The 19,211-nt window shown below is 39.8% G+C and overlaps 1 protein-coding gene and 1 long non-coding RNA gene across 57 annotated transcripts in view; one reads left to right on the top strand and one right to left on the bottom strand.

The window, feature by feature from the left end:
• The window catches only part of LOC310833723, a 117,670-nt gene that overhangs the window by 53,896 nt on the left and 44,563 nt on the right, over window positions 1–19,211 (top strand). The window contains exon 4 of one of the 7 annotated variants that reach the window (XR_014558900.1): window positions 15,593–15,693. The exons of 5 other annotated variants lie outside the window; for them this stretch is intronic. This is a non-coding gene — a long non-coding RNA (uncharacterized lncRNA). Of the gene's footprint in view, window positions 1–1,341; window positions 1,436–15,592; window positions 15,694–19,211 lie in introns of those variants that run through there. One more of the 7 variants, XR_014558901.1, reaches the window with a different exon arrangement.
• SOX6 (SRY-box transcription factor 6) overlaps window positions 1–19,211 on the bottom strand; it is a 451,086-nt gene that overhangs the window by 11,459 nt on the left and 420,416 nt on the right. For 30 of the 50 annotated variants that reach the window (XM_083705002.1, XM_083704991.1, XM_083705001.1 and 27 more), the window contains 2 exons: window positions 5,496–5,729; window positions 1,833–2,049 (listed from right to left, as the gene is read on the bottom strand). In XM_083705002.1, coding sequence (XP_083561128.1) covers window positions 1,833–2,049; window positions 5,496–5,729 — 451 coding nt within the window. The remainder of the gene's footprint in view (window positions 1–1,832; window positions 2,050–5,495; window positions 5,730–19,211) is intronic. The other 20 variants (XM_083704983.1, XM_083704982.1, XM_083704992.1 and 17 more) reach the window with 1 other exon arrangement.

Consider the following 19,211-nt stretch of genomic DNA (forward strand, 5'->3'; position numbering starts at 1 on the left):
AAAAGATGTGCAGAATGGTGATTAATAAATCTGGATGTTCACTTATCCAGCTCTTACTCAACTTCCTTGCCTCTCCCACATCATTTCCTATCAGATCCATTTACCTTTCAGTTCTTGTGTACTAGCTCCTTTAACTGCAGAAAGCCTCACCTCCTTATACCAGATCTGCACACATAAACATTTCCATGTGCAAGCACTGCTGCCCTTGTCCTGCACTAGTCAGAACCATTCTTATTCCCTTCTTCACCCTCAATAAGCTTTACTCTTTCACTGGATGATCTGGCTACAGTAGCAATGCCCTTAAGTAAAATAGGGTGTGTGGCTGATGGGTTGAATATCTGAAACTCAATTCCCAAATAGTTTCTTGGCTGCCTAAAGTCAGCCAACTATGTTTCAGGATAAGGTACATAGGCCTATTGCCTCATCATATTTCAAGATATCTAACCCTCATCGTACTTATGGATATCAAAAACTGATTTGGGCAGAAACCCACACTGCTGCAGGCTATACCACAAAATAATTGACTGCAACGTGTGTCTTGCATGCCAAGCCAGAAACAAGGCACAGAACCAAGCAGTCAAGGTCAATTATCTGGTTGCGAAGCCCACAAGAAAAGAATAGTATTATGATTAGAGGACTGAACAGAACATTGTGAATTTAGAAGGGCTGGCAAGAGAAGCTGCTTTCTTAAATTGCCAGAAACCCCCGTGTGTGGCACCAAGCATCCAGCAATTTTGTTTGTGTGTTTATAAGACACTGGCAGAGATAAACCTATTGAGTGCCAATTGTTCTAGTGAATGTCTGGCCTGAGACTGAAGATATATCACAGCACTGCATGCTGCTTAAAAGTCCAAGATGGCACATAAGAGATTCATTGATGCATATATTGAATGCATATATATGGTTTCATTCCTGGGACTCAGATGTTAGATCTGCCCACCCTGCAGCCCGAGAAATTCAAAGACAGTGCTGAATACAGCAGAGTCAAAAACATGGTGCTACAAACTAAAAAATACATGAGGAGTATGTCATACTTGCCCCCAACTGCATACCCAGAGACTCAACACTCTGTATCAAGTGCATCCCCCTCTCCCACAAAGCTTAAGCAGATTGCAGCCCTTTTTCACTCCATATGCAAACAGTGGGCATCCTAGATTTGCATGGGGTTATGGGAGAAAAGGCTGCAATGTGGAAAACTTGGGGTGGGGGATAATTGTATATTCTTTACTCATTTTAATGGTGTAGTACAACTATTAAATGAATTTCCAGTGTCATGTTGGTGCTTCTGTTCAGTAGCTGACAACCCATATGGCCACTACTGCTTCTGCCCTCACTCCACAGGCAAAAGAGAAAATGATGTGTATGTACTGAGTCTGGATTCCAGGAAATGTTAATAATGGACCTCCTTCTTTGTAAGGAGAAGATTTAACTTTGCTGCAGTAAGTCCCAGCAGTAAGTCCCAGCAGCAAACTACTTGTAAAAGTGGGTAATGGAATAAATTTAAAGGGAAGGGGTTTGTTTTACACTTTTTCCAAGGACATTTTCACACTATTTTGCTTTATCAGCTTTAGGGAGAAGGTTGGGGGTGGGGTTGATACCTGTTTAAAAGCAAAGAAAAAGCCAATAGTTCCCAGCTAATGGATTTGTAGGAGTCATGTGGGTAGGTTACCAGATGGCTGTCAAAGACAGGGAACCACCATAGACTAAAAAGAGTTTACATATTTAGGTCATGGGTTATGATTAATAAGTGAATCTTAAACAAGAGTCCCAATCTCACAGGAAGTAAAACTATATAGCAACTGCTGGATTTGACACGTAAACCTTCCACCTACCCTACAGTAAAAAATTGTCTCATCTCCTGCCTTCGAGATCTCATCAGTTGTTTATATTCTCCAATACGCAGTTTCTTGCCGTCAACAATGCAGGTGCGTTTTGGTCTAGGTTTATATTTGTAATTAGGATACTTCTCTAGGTGGATTTTACTTAGCCGTGCTTGCTCTTCATAGTAAGGTTGTTTCTCTTGGTTTGACATAGATTTCCAGCGGGAGCCTGCACAGAAAAAGATATTAGTGAGCTCTAAGTTTATTTGTCAGATAATTCCACTTAACGCTCATTTCTGCCACAGTTCACCTTTCAATGCATCAAGCAAGCCATCTCAGTTGACATTAAGAGAGCCTCTCCTCCTACTAGAGGGGAGGAGTTGTGAGTGGAAACCTGTTCCTGTATTCGGCCCCCTCTGTCAGTTATTAGGTTAATTGGGCTGGCTTGGGGGCGGGGTTTAGTCACATTTGAACAGCCGCTTCCTGAATTCGTCAGATCACCCACCCACCTCCCTTTAGGTCATATCTATGCTTTTGACCTTGCTATGGGCTTTGGTTGGTTGCCCAGGGGGCCTGGTAGGAATTTTTATCCATTTGGAAAATTGACACCAGCCTCTTGGTTTTTCGCCTACCTCGTAGCAAATCGTCACAACTTTTCAGGTATTGGCTGTTAGGCATTGGAATAAGTGTGGTGTGTTGGAGGGCAGGTTGTGGCCATCACGTACCCCTCCCCTTGTTGGGTATTCTGTTAAAGAAATCCGGCGGTCATGGATCCTGTCAGCTGCCCTGCTGGTGGATAGGGCCATGACATGACCTCCAGTGACATCAGAGGAAGCTTTCAGTTGTATTTGCATCAACAAGCTCCTCCCACTGGTTGTTAACTCTCGAATGACTCCTTGCCGTGCAGGGTGGAGTCATGTATAGATTGTTTGATCCAATGCTTTAGCCAATACCACTCACATGCTGTAACCAATAAAGTTGTGGCCTTCTTTAGCCCATTAACCTATGTCTTACCTATCTCTAAGTGGGTGGTGGGTCCTTGACTCACAATTTGAAATCTACTTTTAAGGTGAGTGGTATGCTTAGTTCTGCAGTATTCTTAGTCTTCAGACATTTCCCTAATATTCTATAAAGAGATTTTGCTTGACAAACGTTTGTAAGTGTACTGTTGGAGAACTGGCCCCATTCACATTAAGGTTTCACTGTTTTTCAATCAATCCAGGATTCTGTATTTGAAACTATAGTGAGTTCTTCACCTATTATTTGAACAAAAATCATTGATTCATGTATACATTGGTGGTTATTTCATTAAGAAACACTACCTGATTTTTTTTTTTAAAAATACTGAATTACTAGCATACTCCCAATGGATTCTGTGCCTTTCTGAAACACCATATGGCAAACTGATTTTGAAACAAATGGAACTTTAAACAGCAGTTTAAGATATGATAAGTCTGTGGCTTAAAAAGAAAAAAAACTGGCACAAATCCCACTGGACACACTCAAGCTCTTGGGCACCCTGAAAGTGGATCCTTGAATCTCAGTTATATTACTAGAACCGTGTTTCGTTATAACCTTTATACTGATCTTAAAAAAAATAAAAAATTACCTTGCTCATGCATAATTTCCCCAGCAAGAATTTAGCTTGTAAATTCATTATAATGAAACCATGACCTGAAATTTAGCAAAACTAGCTTATTCACAAAACTGGACCCTCTAACCATCTTAGTGTCCTTAATTTTGATGCCCTTTACTATAACTTTAGTTTATTATCAGCTCCTTGACCCTTGCAAATCCTATTAAACATTATAATTATCCAGCCAGATGCAATACATACACTGAGCTGTATTTGAAAGAAAGTGGAAAGTACATTCGCAATGCTCTTCACTACTTTAATTAATATAAACATTCAGCACAAACTGCACTAATAAAAGACAAAAATATATATAACAGTTTACATAGAAAGAAGAAAAGTATTCAGGTCTGTTGTATTGTTTATAGAGAGCTACCTAAACAGTGAAGAAAGAAGGGTGGTTTTGTGTTGGGGGGGATTAAAAAGGAGCTCTCAGATGGTTAAAATGATTACAGCTGTGGTAAACGTGGGTGGAAGCTATTCTTTTACCACGAGCTTTTATACATCAACAAATGGAAAAGTTGTATAAATATTATCCAGAGTCAGCCATACTCTGTTGTCAGTTCTAATATTTCAGGCTTCTTTTTTGTCATTGTCCTGGAAAATGTGCGGAGATATTATATGTAAATTGACTCTCTCTCTCTCTCTCTCTCTGTGTGTGTGTGTGTGTGTGTGTGTGTGTGTGTGTGTGTGTGTGGTAGTGGCAGGGGAAGTCCTGGCAGGTTTTACCCCTCTTTAAAAAACATTCGATTGCTGGCACTTCTGAAATATTTATACTGAATGTTTACATTTTAATGAATACTGTTACTATACTTGTAATTGGGGGGGGGGGGTTGTCAAAGAATACACACAAATAATATAGATTCCATAGAGTTGCCAAGACTGGAACAGTGCAGGTTTTATACAAAACTGAGAGGCTATTCATATAACTTACTAAAATAGTAGACAAATATGAGAGCTTCTATGTAAAACACTGAAAGTTTAAGAACAGAGTTATATTTATTTCTAGATTTTTTTTACCTCTGAAAGGGGAAAAAAGCAAGTAAGAGAAATAGCTTTGTTATGTTGCAAGATAATGCAGAAAGTATTGCAGGTGAGACCTGATCGTTACTGTTCTCTTTCTGAATTACATTTATAGACAAATATCAGTTTAATTTTTTCCCTCATTCTCATGTATGTTTTTAATTCCTCTTTTGCGGTCTCCAATTCTTTGAAAAACCAACACTTTTATTATTGGGAGACAAAGCCTGAGCACTGGCTAAATTTTACTTTTCTAGAGAATTAATTAAAATAAACTTGACGTTAACCTTTTTATGTCAATACACTTTTGTTTATTTATTTTTTTACGATTAGTTCAATGAGTACCTAATGAACATTTAAATTCTATTAAACGTATTGACTACACAGTTTGAACATTTTACTCCCTGCCACGAAGACTTATATTTGCATGAGGTTAGAGATTTTCCCTATATAGCAAAGTTACCAACTTTGTCTTGCAGAATTTCCTAATACACCATGAATTCTAATAAAGGCTTGCAATATAATACTGGCATAGTCCATGTATAAACTGAGTTATTTAACTCGTATCGAAATCCAATGTTTTTTATTTAAATAAATCTCATCTTCATAAATTGCTGTAGTAGTCTTAAGCTTGAGTACCTCTCTGTGCAATCCTATATATATATCTGCTCAGAACTAAGCTCCATTGAGTTCTATGCACGCTTATTTCCTGTAAGCGTGCATAGACTTGCAGCCTTAGTTTTAAATTAATCAGTGTAGTTTTTAATTAATCAGGACAATGAACATAGAATGTTTTGCCTTTCCGTAGATTTGCTAACAGCAAAGGGCATATAGGAGTTATTTGCTGTTCCATATCTAACTACTAGTGTTCCCTCCCATATTTGCAGTGTTCTGGAGTTCAGTAACTTGATTCAATCAACAAATCTAATAAATTATTCCCTCTCACCATTAATAATCTGCATATAAAATTGCAAAGCAATTACCAGTTTTGATTGTGCTATTATTAATGGTTTTGTACTTACCAAGGATTTTGCTAATATTGGAGTTGTGCATGTCAGGAAAAGCCTGAAGGATTTTTCTGCGTTCATCCTTTGCCCAAACCATGAAAGCGTTCATTGGTCGTTTGATATGTGGCTCACTGCTACTTCGGCCCCGGGCGTCCCTGTAGACTCGAGCTTCAGCCACAGTGGCACCTCCTGTTGGCCAACAATAATACTGCTGTAGTTTAGCTGCAGAGCCATTCATTGCTTTACTTCCTGTAATATCAGAGCAGGAAGAAACAAGATGGATGCAAATATTATTACATTGTCTGGATGGTGGGGCTGCCACCTATGATGCCCTGTCCATTTCAAGTTCTCGTTTTCTGCTTTCAGATCTATGACACAAAGCACTTACGAATTCATTTATTTGAGTTCATTCATGCTATTCATTATTCATTCTTGTAGGAGCCAATGAGAAACTTCAAAGACATATTAAATTTTGAGCCTTTAATTTCTATGCCCTAGATCAAGTGTGGGGAACCCTGAGGTCCTTGGACCAAATGTGGCCTGCCAGGCCTCTCTGCCTAGTTCTTAGAACTTTCCCCAGATCACCCCATCACTGGCCATACTTTGTACTCCAGTGTTTTGCCCAGATGGAATGTGTAATTGGATTTTGATAATGCCTCTTGCTCATCTAGATGGACAATAAAATGAAGCATGTGAATGTGTTAAGAACTGGTCTATAATAAATTTGCCTTCGTTGTTCTATCCACTTTTACCTCTTGCCCTGCCCAGTGCATTTCTTCTGGGGGTATGTATACCCCTAAACATTTTATGAATCTAGGTTTGGCCTCATTGAGGGGCAGTATTTCAATGTGAGTTGGAAAATGAGAGTATCCCTAAACATTTTTTTTAGATAAAAAGCACTGATCCTGCCCACTAGTGGTATGTCGCCCTGGAAAAGTTGCCCAGAAGAGAATGTAGCTCTTGGCAGTGCTTTTCTTCTAGGAAATAAAGCACTGATTCTTGATCTGAAAAAGGTGCTTCACTCTTGCCTCAGATATACCTCTTAACAGGAAAGAAAATAACAAACTGTTAAATGTATGGGAAGTAGGGCAAAGCCATGTTTTAATATGCCCATAATTAAAATGACCAGCTGACCAAAGCTCTCCTATCTTATTTTTCCATGTGTAGTTCATCTAAATTAATCTTTGCCCAAATGGTTTTAAAGTCACCCAGGATATTTGAATAACTAAAACTATAGTGCACAGAAGCCTATTTCATCAAGGCGGACACAATTCTTAATTCAGGTATCCTTCACTGAATAAATGTCTTTGAGGTGTTCCAAGTTCAAAGAATTAACACCAGTACTTGTGCTTCAAGCTGTCTGATCGAGTTTATGATACAACATGAACTCAATTGTTTTCCACTATAGTGGACATCAAGGTCGTATGCTTTTCATCAAGTACCTATCACATGTAGCCAAAGAATTCATGCAGGTTTACATGATAGATACATGTAATACTGGAGCTATGGCATGCACCCAAGCTCTGAGGCTGGTGGCTTTGTGATCCTCAATTGAAATATTTGGAATCATTCTTGATATGCTTTTGAAAGATGGCTACATTTGCACAATAAAAAAATGGCATGAATAATTTTTAAATTTGATGTGTGTCAAAACAACAAAGCATATCCCTCACATACAACGGTCTTTCAGATCTCTCCCCTCCAATTCAAATACATATATGACAAATCCTCAATGCCTATGAAATGACAAAGCTTGATGAAATCTAAACTGCTATAAATCAGTAAAGCTCTGTTTACTTCACAGTGGACAGATGATTTACATCAGCTCAAGATCTGAATCTATATTTTAAATTATGTAGAATCCCAACTCTCCTAAATTGGTGTAAAAAAAGCCCCTGTACGTTAAGGTGCACAATAATTATTTTTGTTGTTTTGTGTAGGCAATTCATTTTTATGGATAAATTCTTAAGACAGAGGATGCATAACTAATACGCTACCTTTTTGCCACTATGCCCACAGTACATTAATTTCATTTAAAATGCACTGACCATACAAGATAAATTGATTTCACTTTATAGGGTGTTGACAGCCATGTTTATTGTGCAGTGAAATGTAGTAGAGCTTCAAGCTGACAATATCCATCAACATAGGGCAATATGCTGACTGCTGGGCCAGATGAAGACATACATTACCCTGGAAGCAAAACACTTATTTAGATGTGACACTGTCTTCTCCTGAGCATCACCAGGGTAATTTATGAAGCCCTCAATATCATTACTTTAGAACTGACACCAGTTCTGCAATTGCACGCAGATAAAAGATGACAGGTCTGCTGTGAATGTCACATGTAAAAGTACTTTAATAGTGGTCTAAGTTTAACTACTCTGCCATGGCTGTTCAGCATTTACTAGCTGTAACTATTACTGCAGCATCTCCATCATAAAACCAAGTAGATTGAAGTGTACTTGGCACCTAATCCAAAATCAATAGGGTCAAACTGGAGTCTTGCTACAAGGTTCAGTAGGTTTTAGACTGAGCTTAGCATGGTTTATTTCAAAATATCGCAGTTCTAATAGGGATTGTCCTCTTACTATGTTTTTTGTTACTTTATGGTTGTGAAGCCACAGAAATGCTGGTGCACTTTTACATTCTTAATTCTGCAATAAGAATGGCTGAATAATTAAAGTATGTACAGCTGATATACCTGTGACCTTCTACACCTGTAGCTGGGTTTCCTTGTAATGGATGTGAGTGTGTGCGCGCGCGCACGTAAGGATTTAAGTGGGTCCTTAACTACCAAGCACAAGGGCCTTTGAATTATTGGAAAGTTCAATTAGTACAAAATGCATTTGGCAGGTCACTAATATTGTGAGTTGCTATGAGAGTCACGTGCTTGAGCACATGATCTTCCTTTGCAAGACTTTAAGGGTAAGGAAGAAATCTAGCAAATTTTCAATTGTAGAAGCAAATCTGCATTGTGAAAGAAAGAAGTTTTCCTCAGTAAATGCCAGATCCTGAAAATTACTTTAAAAAACCTATTTCCTTGCCTATCCAAAATGAATAATAAAAATGCCACCTCTCCACAATTTTGCAGTTTGCAAATGGGCCTATGAAAGGGGGGCAAGGTGCTGTAACTTAGAGAGCTTTGCTGGCTGCCTGTTGGCCACCGGTCTCTTTCAGGACTCAAGTCTAAGTGCTGTGGATTACCTACAAAGCTCTAACAGGCTTGGAACCCATGTACTTGAAGAAACGCCATTTACTATAGAAGCCTATCCAAACTTACCAGTCATCCTCTGATGCCTTGCATGTGCTCTCTCTCTTTCTCTTTCTCTCCACCTGAAGTTAGGCTGGTGGTGACTGAGAAGAGGGCTTTTTAAATTGTGCCTCATCTGTGGAATGCCCATCGCAAGGAAGCTCACCTGGCACAGGCTTTTAAGTTGTTTCCGTGCCAGGCAAAGAACCTTTTACATGTTCAGGCATCCCAGCATTTGATTGGGTTTTTTTCTGTCTGCTGAAAGTTATGGTTTATTTTAATTGCTGTTTCTACTATTTTGTGAAGATTTCATATATTCATTGCTATTATTTTAGTGTAGACCAGCTTGGTGGTTTTTAAGAACAAGCAGCACAAATGTATTCATAACAAGAATAGTATTATCTTTATAACACAGAAAAAGATGGCTGGGGAAAGATTCATCATAGAATTGTAGAGTTGAAAGGGACCCTGAAGGCCATCTTGTCCAACCCCGTGCAATGCAAAAATCTCAGCTAAGGCATCCATGACAGATGCCATCCAGCCTCTGCTTAAAAACCCCCAAGGAAGGAGAGTCCACAACCTCCCCAGGGAGATCGTTCCACTGTTACTGTCAGAAAGTTTTTTCTGTATGTTTAGTCGGAATCTCTTTTCTTGTAACTTGAAGCCATTGCTTCAAGTCCTACCCTCCAGAGCAGGAGACAACAAGCTTGTTGCCTCTTCCATGTGACAGCCTTTATGAAATTTGAAGATGGCTAATATATCTCCCTCTCAGTCTTCTCTTTTCCAGGCTAAACATACCTAGCTCCTTCAAGTGCTCCTCGTAAGGCATGGATTCGAGACCCTTGATAATATTAGTTGCCCTCCTCTGCACATGTTCCAGTTTGTCAACATCCTTCTTAAATTGTGGCACCCAAAACTGGACAAAGTATTCCAGGTGTGGTTTGACCAAGGCAGAATAAAGTGGAACTATTAGTTCCCGTGATCTGGACACTATACTTCTGTTAATGCAGTCTAGAATTGTTTTTGTTTAGTCATTTAGTCGTGTCCGACTCTTCGTGACCCCATGAACCAGAGCATGCCAGGTACTCCTGTCTTCCACTGCCTCCCACAGCTTGGTCAAACTCATGTTCGTAGCTTCAAGAACACTGTCCCACCATCTTATCCTCTGTCGTCCCCTTCTCCTTGTGCCCTCAGTCTTTCCCAACATCAGGGCTGATTTCCTTAAGAATGGATAGGTTTGATCTTCTTGCAGTCCATGGGACTCTCAAGAGTCTCCTCCAGCACCATAATTCAAAAGCATCAATTCATCGGCGATCAGCCTTCTTTATGGTCCAGCTCTCACTTCCATACATCACTACTGGGAAAACCATAGCTTTAACTATATGGATCTTTGCCAGCAAGGTGATGTCTCTGCTTTTTAAGATGCTGTCTAGGTTTGTCATTGCTTTTCTCCCAAGAAGCAGGCGTCTTTTAATTTCATGACTGCTGCCACCATCTGCAGTAATCATGGAGCCCAAGAAAGTAAAATCTCTCACTGCCTCCATTTCTTCCCCTTGTATTTGCCAGGGGGTGATGGGGCCAGTGTCCATGATCTTAGTTTTTTTGATGTTGAGCTTCAAACCATATTTTGCGCTCTCCTCTTTCACCCTCATTAAAAGGCTCTTTAATTCCTCCTCGCTTTCTGCCATCAAGGTTGTGTCTTCTGCATATCTGAGGTTGTTGATATTTCTTCTGGCAATCTTAATTCCAGCTTGGGATTCATCCAGCGCAGCCTTTTGCATGATGAATTCTGCATATAAGTTAAATAAGCAGGGAAACAGCCTTGTTGTACTCCTCCCAATTTTGAACCAATCAGTTGTTCCATATCTAGTTCTAACTGTAGCTTCTTGTCGCACATAGAGATTTCTCAGGAGACAGATGAGGTGATCATGCACTCCCATTTCTTTAAGAACTTGCCATAGTTTGCTGTGGTAGACACAGTCAAAGGCTTTTGCATAGTCGATGAAGTAGAAGTAGATGTCTTTCTGGGACTCTCTAGCTTTCTCCATAATCCAGCGCATATTTGCAATTTGGTCTCTGGTTCCTCTGCCCCTTCGAAATCCAACTTGCACTTCTGGGAGGTCTCGGTCCACATACTGCTTAAGCCTGCCTTGTAGAATTTTAAGCATAACCTTGCTAGCGTGTGAAATGAGTGCAATTGTGCGGTAGTTGGAGTCCCTTCTTTGGGATTGGGATGTAGACTGATCTTCTCCAATCCTCTGTTGAGTTTTCCAAATTTGCTGGCATATTGAGTGTAGCACCTTAACAGCATCATCTTTTAAAATTTTAAATAGTTCAGCTGGAATACCATCACTTCCACTGGCCTTAGTCGTAAACAATAAATAAAACACACAAAAAGTACACAACCAAACTGAAAAAAATTCCACATAAATCATAGCAACTAAAGGTTTAAAACAGGACCTAAAGGGATATGGAGAACAGCCCTTAAAAGTTGACCAAATTTCACATCTCCCCACCCCACCCCACTCTGCCCATATTCACTTCTATCTGCTTAATGGCTAGAAATGTTAATTGGGCAAAGTTCCCTCAATCCAGCTTTGGGTCATCCTGTCTTCCCGGGGCAACAAAGCCCACACTGTTCAAGAGTGCCCCCTCACCTGACAGTAAGAGCTGTTCAACAGTGGAATGGACTCCCTAGGAAGCTGGTGGACTTTCCTTCTTTGGAGGGTTTAAAGCAGAAGTTGGCTGGTCATCTGTCATGGATGCTTTAGTTGAGATTCCTGCATTGCACAGGGTTGGACTATAGGACCCTCAGAGTACCTTCCAACTCTACAATCCTATGACCCTATGAAGAGGCAACACATGGGGCTGCAGAGGGAGGAGGAAGCCCTGTTGAACAAGTGGCTCTCTATTTGTGGCTCCAATCAAAAGAATTTACTCAATAATGATTTTAATGCAAAGTAAAGTGCTGCTAGTATTAAAATTGTTTAAAAATGTTATCTTGGGTCACTCAATTGTTTATCTAGCCAGCATCTGTCACGACTTGTTCTGTGCTGTAATTCTCTACTGGGCATGGGTGAGAAAGGACAACCAAAAACAGGTGTCACAGAAGGTAAGGGGGGTTGTTTGGCAGTCAATCTTTTGGTGACTGCCACTATCTAGTTTGGATTAGGAGAGATCAATGTGGGAAGTGGTACAGTCCCTTGTGAGGAAGACTTAATCAATTTATCAGGCACACCCAGATCATCTGATTGGGTGGAAAGAAACTTAAAAAAAAGAGAGAGTTTCTTATCAGGTCTTTAAAATAATATTGGCCTAATCTTGTTAAATGCAGGTGAATGAGGTTTCTCTCTCTTTCAGCGTTGTAATAAAAACCTGAAATTATTTTGGAGGGACCAAACCCTGAGGCACATTTGTTAAAGCAAAAAGAGATGACCCCCCTTCCTCCCAAAAAGCATTAAAAAAAATTTAAATCAGTGCTCTTTTGTTAAAAAGCCATTCTTAATTAGAGTCATAAATTATAAACAGACCAAAAACCTCATGAAACTTCTATCTCCATCTGCCTTAAACAAGCCTACACTTGAAGGATTTAAAAATGAAGCCAGTAAAACCTTGAACTTCTCTACTTGATCTCTGAGTGAATATTTTTGCTTCGACCCAAAGGCTGCCACAAAAGAATTTGTATTAAATGAACTTCTGTAAATAAGTAACAGTCACGTAATGTACCTGTGCTAAGCATCTTAGTAGTTTAGGAAGCTGTTCAACATACAGTATTGTGATTTTCAAAAATTGCTTCTGTTTATAACCTTTACTATGCTTGAGATGAAAACTTAAGCACTTTGCGCTCAGCCTAGTGACCAGGGTAAGTGTGGACACACATACACACACAACATGTGCTTCTTTCAAGCTGAAACCCATACAATAAGAGTGGCTTTGGACTACAAATCATTGCTAAGCCACTTTAACACAAGTCGAATAGTAGAAAAACATGTATCTTTATCTGCTTATGGAATTTCATTAGGTTTTGCAATCTATTATCTTATTTTGATCTGCCAGTTACAACAGACTAGCTGGAAAACAAAACAAAACGATTAGGAGGGAAATGCGAACTAGCTACAGGCGGAAAAACAACAATGGAATGTTGTATATAAGGAGGCAAACATTTAGTATTGGCTCAAGAAACAGGAGGCATTCCAGTACGAACCCAACAGATTTTTATGGGCCTCCCAATGATGCTTAGAGGACCACAGCTGCTGTGTTAAAAAGAAAGAAAAAATCCAAACAGTATGCAGAAAATGCACTCACTGGAGACAAAATAAAAACACTTGTTTGTGTTTAATGACTAACAGGCCATTTGCAAGTGTACTGTTTATAATGTGGTCACCGAAGAGGACTTTGACTTCCGGAATTCAGAATCTGGTTAGGAAGGATTTGAAATCACTGCAGAAGGAGTAAGATTTGCCTATGCAAATGACTTAGAACTTTGCTTCACAGCTCAATGAAACTAAGAACTAGGTTATCTTTTTATTCTGGTTTCACTGATGTCACAGTGCTTTGGCACAAACATATTACAATTTAGGTAGATACTAATAACTCACTCCTAAGACCTCCACTTCAAACTCCCATTATTTTAAGTGAAACGTACTTCCAAGTAAGAGTACTTGGGATAAGTTCCTGACACCTTAGTCTGAAACACATCCCCAAAATTCAGTGGCTTCACCAGAACTTACAACTGTGTCACAATGTACCAAGGATCAGACCTAAAGCTTCAAACTATTTACCTCATATTTGAGACACAGGACAGGTCCACACAATGTCGTAGCGTCCGACCCCAAGTTTAATCAACTGCTCAATCCAGTTTCATAAACCAAGTTGGCTCCACTCGATCTGACAGTATTCCTTATGCTCTAAGAATTTCAAACAGCTGCCCTCTATTCATTTCCCTCACTTTCCCATTACCAAAGCCCCTGCCTTACAATCCCATGCTGAGGAAAACCTGAGATTGATCCCCACCCTGAGAACTGCTCACAAGCAAACTTGCAACTTTAATCCAAAACAAAGAAGGAGAGGACCCCAAGCATCTTCTGTCAAAATAAAGTGTGTTTCAGGGAAGGGATGGGTAAACAATCCTCCATCAAAAGCAAAGGAACAAGTAGACCTTATCAAAATTCCCTTTACCCAAAAGAGTGGAAATATTCAGTGTGGGAAGGAGAAAACCTAAAAGTAAACTGACTTCAAAAAGAGATTTCTCAAACAGCCTCTATTAGTGGAAAGTGAGGAAATTACTTGCTGAATACCCAATTTCTGGGGTGGGGAATCATCCTCCCTAGGTTAAAATAGCCAATTGACATATATGTCTGTGTGTGGCTAATGAAAGCTTGTTTCAACTGAATTGTTAAAACAAAGAACAGAAACCAAGAGGCTGAAGAGGAGGGCTTGAAATCTCCTTGCAGGTAAATCTCCTCTTAGTGCCTGGTAAAAAGTGCCTGACCGTTAGGTCCAGTTGTGGACGACTCTGGGGTTGCGGCGCTCATCTCACTTTACTGGACAGAGCCTGGAGAGAGAGAGAGAGAATTCCCATAGACTACAACCACTCCCTGTTATCAACCCTCAAGTATGCCCTGATGCTGCACCGGGTACCCAGATTGGCACAGCTTCGTGAGACCAGCTCCACCCTGCTCACCCACCCAGGTCTCAGTGGTACTGACCAAATCAGCCTCCCCATCCATAATCAGATCATGGATGAGGGAGGTCTTACTCAGAACCTATCTGGCATTCAGCAGCAGCAGCCACAGCCCCAATGGCTTGCTGATAGGAGAACTGCAATTCCCAAGGTTGAAGGAGGGACTGGCACATGGAACAGTCACTAACTGCTTGTGTCATGTGCCACTTCCCCAGTCTGCGCAACCCCCCCACTCCATACTTCTCCTTGCCCAGAACCACTGTGATTGGGGTTGTCCCTGCTCTCCCCATGCTCATCTTACAGCCCCTAAAAAAAAGCCAAAGTTTTAAATGCAGAAGTTAAAAAGCAGTTAAAAACAATTAAAACATTTCAAACAATTAGGGCAACAATAACAGCAACATTAGCCCCCTCCACACCAAAACCAAAATCCCTAAATACCCCAACCCAATTGTCTGTCCAACTGTCTCAGGTTTTGTAGGTGGAGTCATTCAGGGCCTCACCCTCCCAGGCTGGTTGAGAAAAGCCTTCAAGGCAGGGAGCAGGTCTTCCAGAAGTCACAGCCAAGACAGTGTGTATTTATTATATATTATATTTACATATAATAAATATAGTTACAGATAAGTAGCCGTGTTGGTCTGCCATAGTCAAAACAAAAAGAATTCCTTCCAGTAGCACCTTAAAGACCAACTAAGTCAGTTCTTGGTATGAGCTTTCGTGTGCATGCACACTTCTTCAGATACAAATATGTTCGTGCTCCAAGTATTAATAAAAGGAATGAAAAACCAGCCCAGAGAGTGGGCTTCTGGCTGCACAAGAGTAAGCTACATGCAGCCCTACTGCCAGATACTATACCATACTTGGTAACAGGATAGCCTTCACCCTAGCCTTTTAAACAAGGTATTAGTAAGGTGGGATACAAACTAAAATCTGTGTGAAGAGCACCTTAGTTTAAACCTGGGGAAAAACTATGACTGAGATCCAGAATCCATTTTAATATTTAAGCAAACTGTAAAACATTGCACTTCCTTAGATGCTAAAATATGCAAACTAAATCCAAACACTGGAATATATAATATAGCAGAGGTGAAACTGTATTTTTTTCAAAAAATCAGCACTTGGTTGCAATACTGTAAAGCAGCATTATTGCAGAGAAGTCATCTATTTTTCCTATTCCAGACTCCATTCTTTCGTAATATCAACAAGAAGAACTGAAGGGAATTCCCTAAGGTCAACTCTGAGGAAACATAAACCTCTAATTCAATAAACTCTGCTACTGCACTGAAAAAGGCCTTATTATTGCAACATCCATATGGAGTCAATTGGACATTAATGACTAATCAATCCCTCCCCTTTCTATTCTACTTATAGTGTCACAAACCATGTTTAGATTAGACCATTTCCTGCTTAGGATCGCTCAAAATGGCTTTTGTTCCTCCAAAGCTGCTCTGATGAAGGCAGCTTAAACAAACACACGGCCCAAGTGGTGCAGGAGTTATAAACTGCCATATGTGAATGAACAAAGGGGCCATACTAAAGCCTTTTGTGGTATTTGTTAATGTTTTTCATCTGAGCTTAAAAAGACCTAATGACTTTGCGGTGAGCTGATGCATGTGGCTCGTGGCTTTGCAAAATGAAGGAAATTCTAGCCACTTAGATTTCAGCATATATTTTCCACTGTTCTTTGAGCTCAGTTTTGATGGCGAAGTGTTTATTGTTGTCACAAAATTACATTTGTTTTACCCTAGCAAATATGGTTGCCCATTCCCCCACCCCAATCTTGAGAATAGGTTCTTTCACAATGAGAAACATTACACCTACAGAATTATGTTGCTCTTGACCATTTGGAATGCAGAAGTCAAAAGCAATTGACTTTCCTCTGTAACAAAGAAAAATTAAAGCATGTTAAACATCTGTCACATCCTCCAGCTTTTATTAGTGACGGATGATGACATATATATATCTGAAACTATTTTGAATGGGCTATTTGTAGCTCCCCAAAGCCAGCTAGACATGTTAAATTTCATAAAACCCCAAGGAATCTTGAATAGGCTATCAGTACCCATTTGTCATTATTAAGTTTAGATTTGTTTGAATTAAATTAATAGGAAAAAGTAACCTTCATTCAAAACAATGGTATAAAACATTGTCGTAAATGAGGCAAGGTTTGTTGCAAGTATAGGCAGTGGGGTGCTTTTACATGCCTAGATTATCATAAATTACTCTGAAATATTTTGAGCCGCACTCCTCACTTTTTTTCCATGGCAAATTTGATCTACCTTGCAAATACCATGGAGTGTATCGAAATCTGCTCTTCTGCTAATAGAATAGACTTCCATTTGAGCAACAGAACTTCCCCCACATTCTTAAAATCTGCTCCAGATTTATTTTTGGAGTGGGTAAGAGGTATGAGGAAGAAAGTAAAGTTCCATTGTGTGATCAGAATTCTACTTGTGTAGCATTGGATACAACCCAATGGCCTCATTCTCATGGTGACTACCCCAAATGTAATAACATTGCTCACATTGTCTTCTGTTTGCAAATACAATATGTAAAGATTTCCATGTGCAAGTTGATGTCACCTGTAAAAAACCTGCAAAGCCATTCTCCAGCCAAGTAACATATACAAAAATGCATATACTAGGGTAAAGTGTGCATAAATATGCATGCATTAGGGAAAATAACATACTAAAATGTGTATTAAAGATATTTCCATGTTTCCTGTAAGATCCTATCTCCCCCCCCCACCCCAACCTATCATTGGAAACTCTGATTGTACAGGATTCCTAATCACAGGGAGATCCTGTGCATGTATGCCAAGCTGCCTTTTATGGGTACACTGACATTCTGTGTTAAATTTTGCCCATACGAAAATAATTCCCATGTTGGGAAAAGCACACACATGCTCATGTATGAAGTGATTAGTTGCACTGTGAATATTTATTGATGCCAGTGATACTGGCAAATGTATATATTCTTGCCAATACATTGAAATATAGTGTTGCATAGCCTGTGGAAAAGTACTTCCTATAGAGCTGGCTGCAGACTGCAGTCTCAGGGCTGGATAAATCATAATACTAAGTATGCTATAACAGAGGGCCTCTGTGGTGTTATTATCTGCAAATACCTGATACTGAAAAGTTCTGCTTATCCTGCACTGTACTCCTTTAAGATTATATCTGAAAATGGGAATTTCATCATATGGTGGCATGTGTTTTTGAATACCAAAGTTAGTATCCTGACTAGTGAAAGGAATGCAACTGCTATGCTTTCCAAAGTGTAGCATATTTTAAGTGTGGTGTTAAGTAGAAAGAAGCAGTTTTGAGTTGTTTACATATGTGAGGCCTAAATACTTTAAAATGTGGTTTCTTCTTTAACAAATGTTTAGCTGTTCAGTTATCAAAAGACAGGTAAAGAGTGCATGGAGAACAAAGCAGACAGGGCCTGGTTTTTCAGCATTCCTTCTGGAAACATTTCCTTGTCTTCAGTTGGCTTTTTCTGTTTCGTGGTATACCCCCTTTCCACTCTCAACTGTCATAGCAACTCTCCCAAATATTTATATGCGACAGATACTGGCTACGGGAGTCATTTCCCTCCCTGTATTTTATGAAAAACTGTCACAAAAGCAGACGATGCTTTGTCATGCATGTACTTCCCGCTGTTTACACCTCAGCGTAGTAGGGTGTTAAACAAGTTACCTCACAGTTTTGGATTCTGTTGGCAGGCTGCCATGATTGATTGGCTTGCACAGGACACAGTGTCTGTTTCACTCTTTTTCTTTCTCTCCTTCCCCTGACAGGTAAAAAACTGACCTTTTTTCTTTGTCTTTCAAGGGGAATTGTTTTTGCAAGTGGAATTTTGCTACCACTTGAGTTATGTGGCACTCCTTGTTCTGATAGCCAGTTCAACTGTTACATGGAAGCTGAACAAGAAGAGCTAGTAACTTCCTCTTTCCTTATTTATGTCTAACATATTAGGAGCCAGTGATAAGCATTGTGGGCATCTGGGTATATACAGTTACCATCTGAAAAGAGGCTTATCTGTTCCCCTTTTGAAAAGTTTGACACTTGTTATAATGCATGTGACTTTTTTCTGTCAAGTGCTTCTGAAAGCCCCAAGGGAGTCACCCTGAAGTGATGGGGAGTCAGGAGGTGGTAGCTATGACTCAAAAGCATAGCCTTGCAAGTAGTCCAGAAAAGCTACAAGCCCACAGCATTTTTACAAGTCTACCTGACAATATAGATGTGAATTTAAAAGTCATTTCTTTGGTAGGAGATAATCTATAGTTTTTAGACCTTCTAAACCTTAAAAAGAACACCGCCATCTGTTCTGATATCATTGGGAGGGGGAGAAAAGAATGCTCAAGAACAATTAATTTTCCCCACCTTGATGTTAGGTGTTATGCCTGAACAGGGAATGTGAACATTAAAAGGGGATGTGAGGCTGTGCACCCACAAACATTTTTGCATTGAGTGGGAGGTTTTGAAGTTCCTGAGTGCATTTCATTCAGCATGCTAAGAAGTCTCCACACAGTCAGGAATTCTGATAAGAAAGGTGTCTTGGTTGCAGGGAGGCTTTTAACTTAGGAACCTCTTCAGAACTTCCCAGGCAATGAAGAAAGGAGCCAACACATGATCCTGGTCACCTTCCATTGGTTGAAAACTTTTAGCACTTCAGAAGGAAACCTCAGGCCTCCTCAGGTCATACACTGTACTTGATCTTTTTCCACAGTTTCAAGAATATGAATTTTTACCTTAAAATGTTTAACAAGTGGCCAAGTTGTGCTTATTATTCTCCA

This window comes from Podarcis gaigeae (genome assembly GCF_964106915.1).
Source record: "Podarcis gaigeae genome assembly, chromosome: 1".
Lineage (NCBI taxonomy): Eukaryota > Metazoa > Chordata > Lepidosauria > Squamata > Lacertidae > Podarcis > Podarcis gaigeae.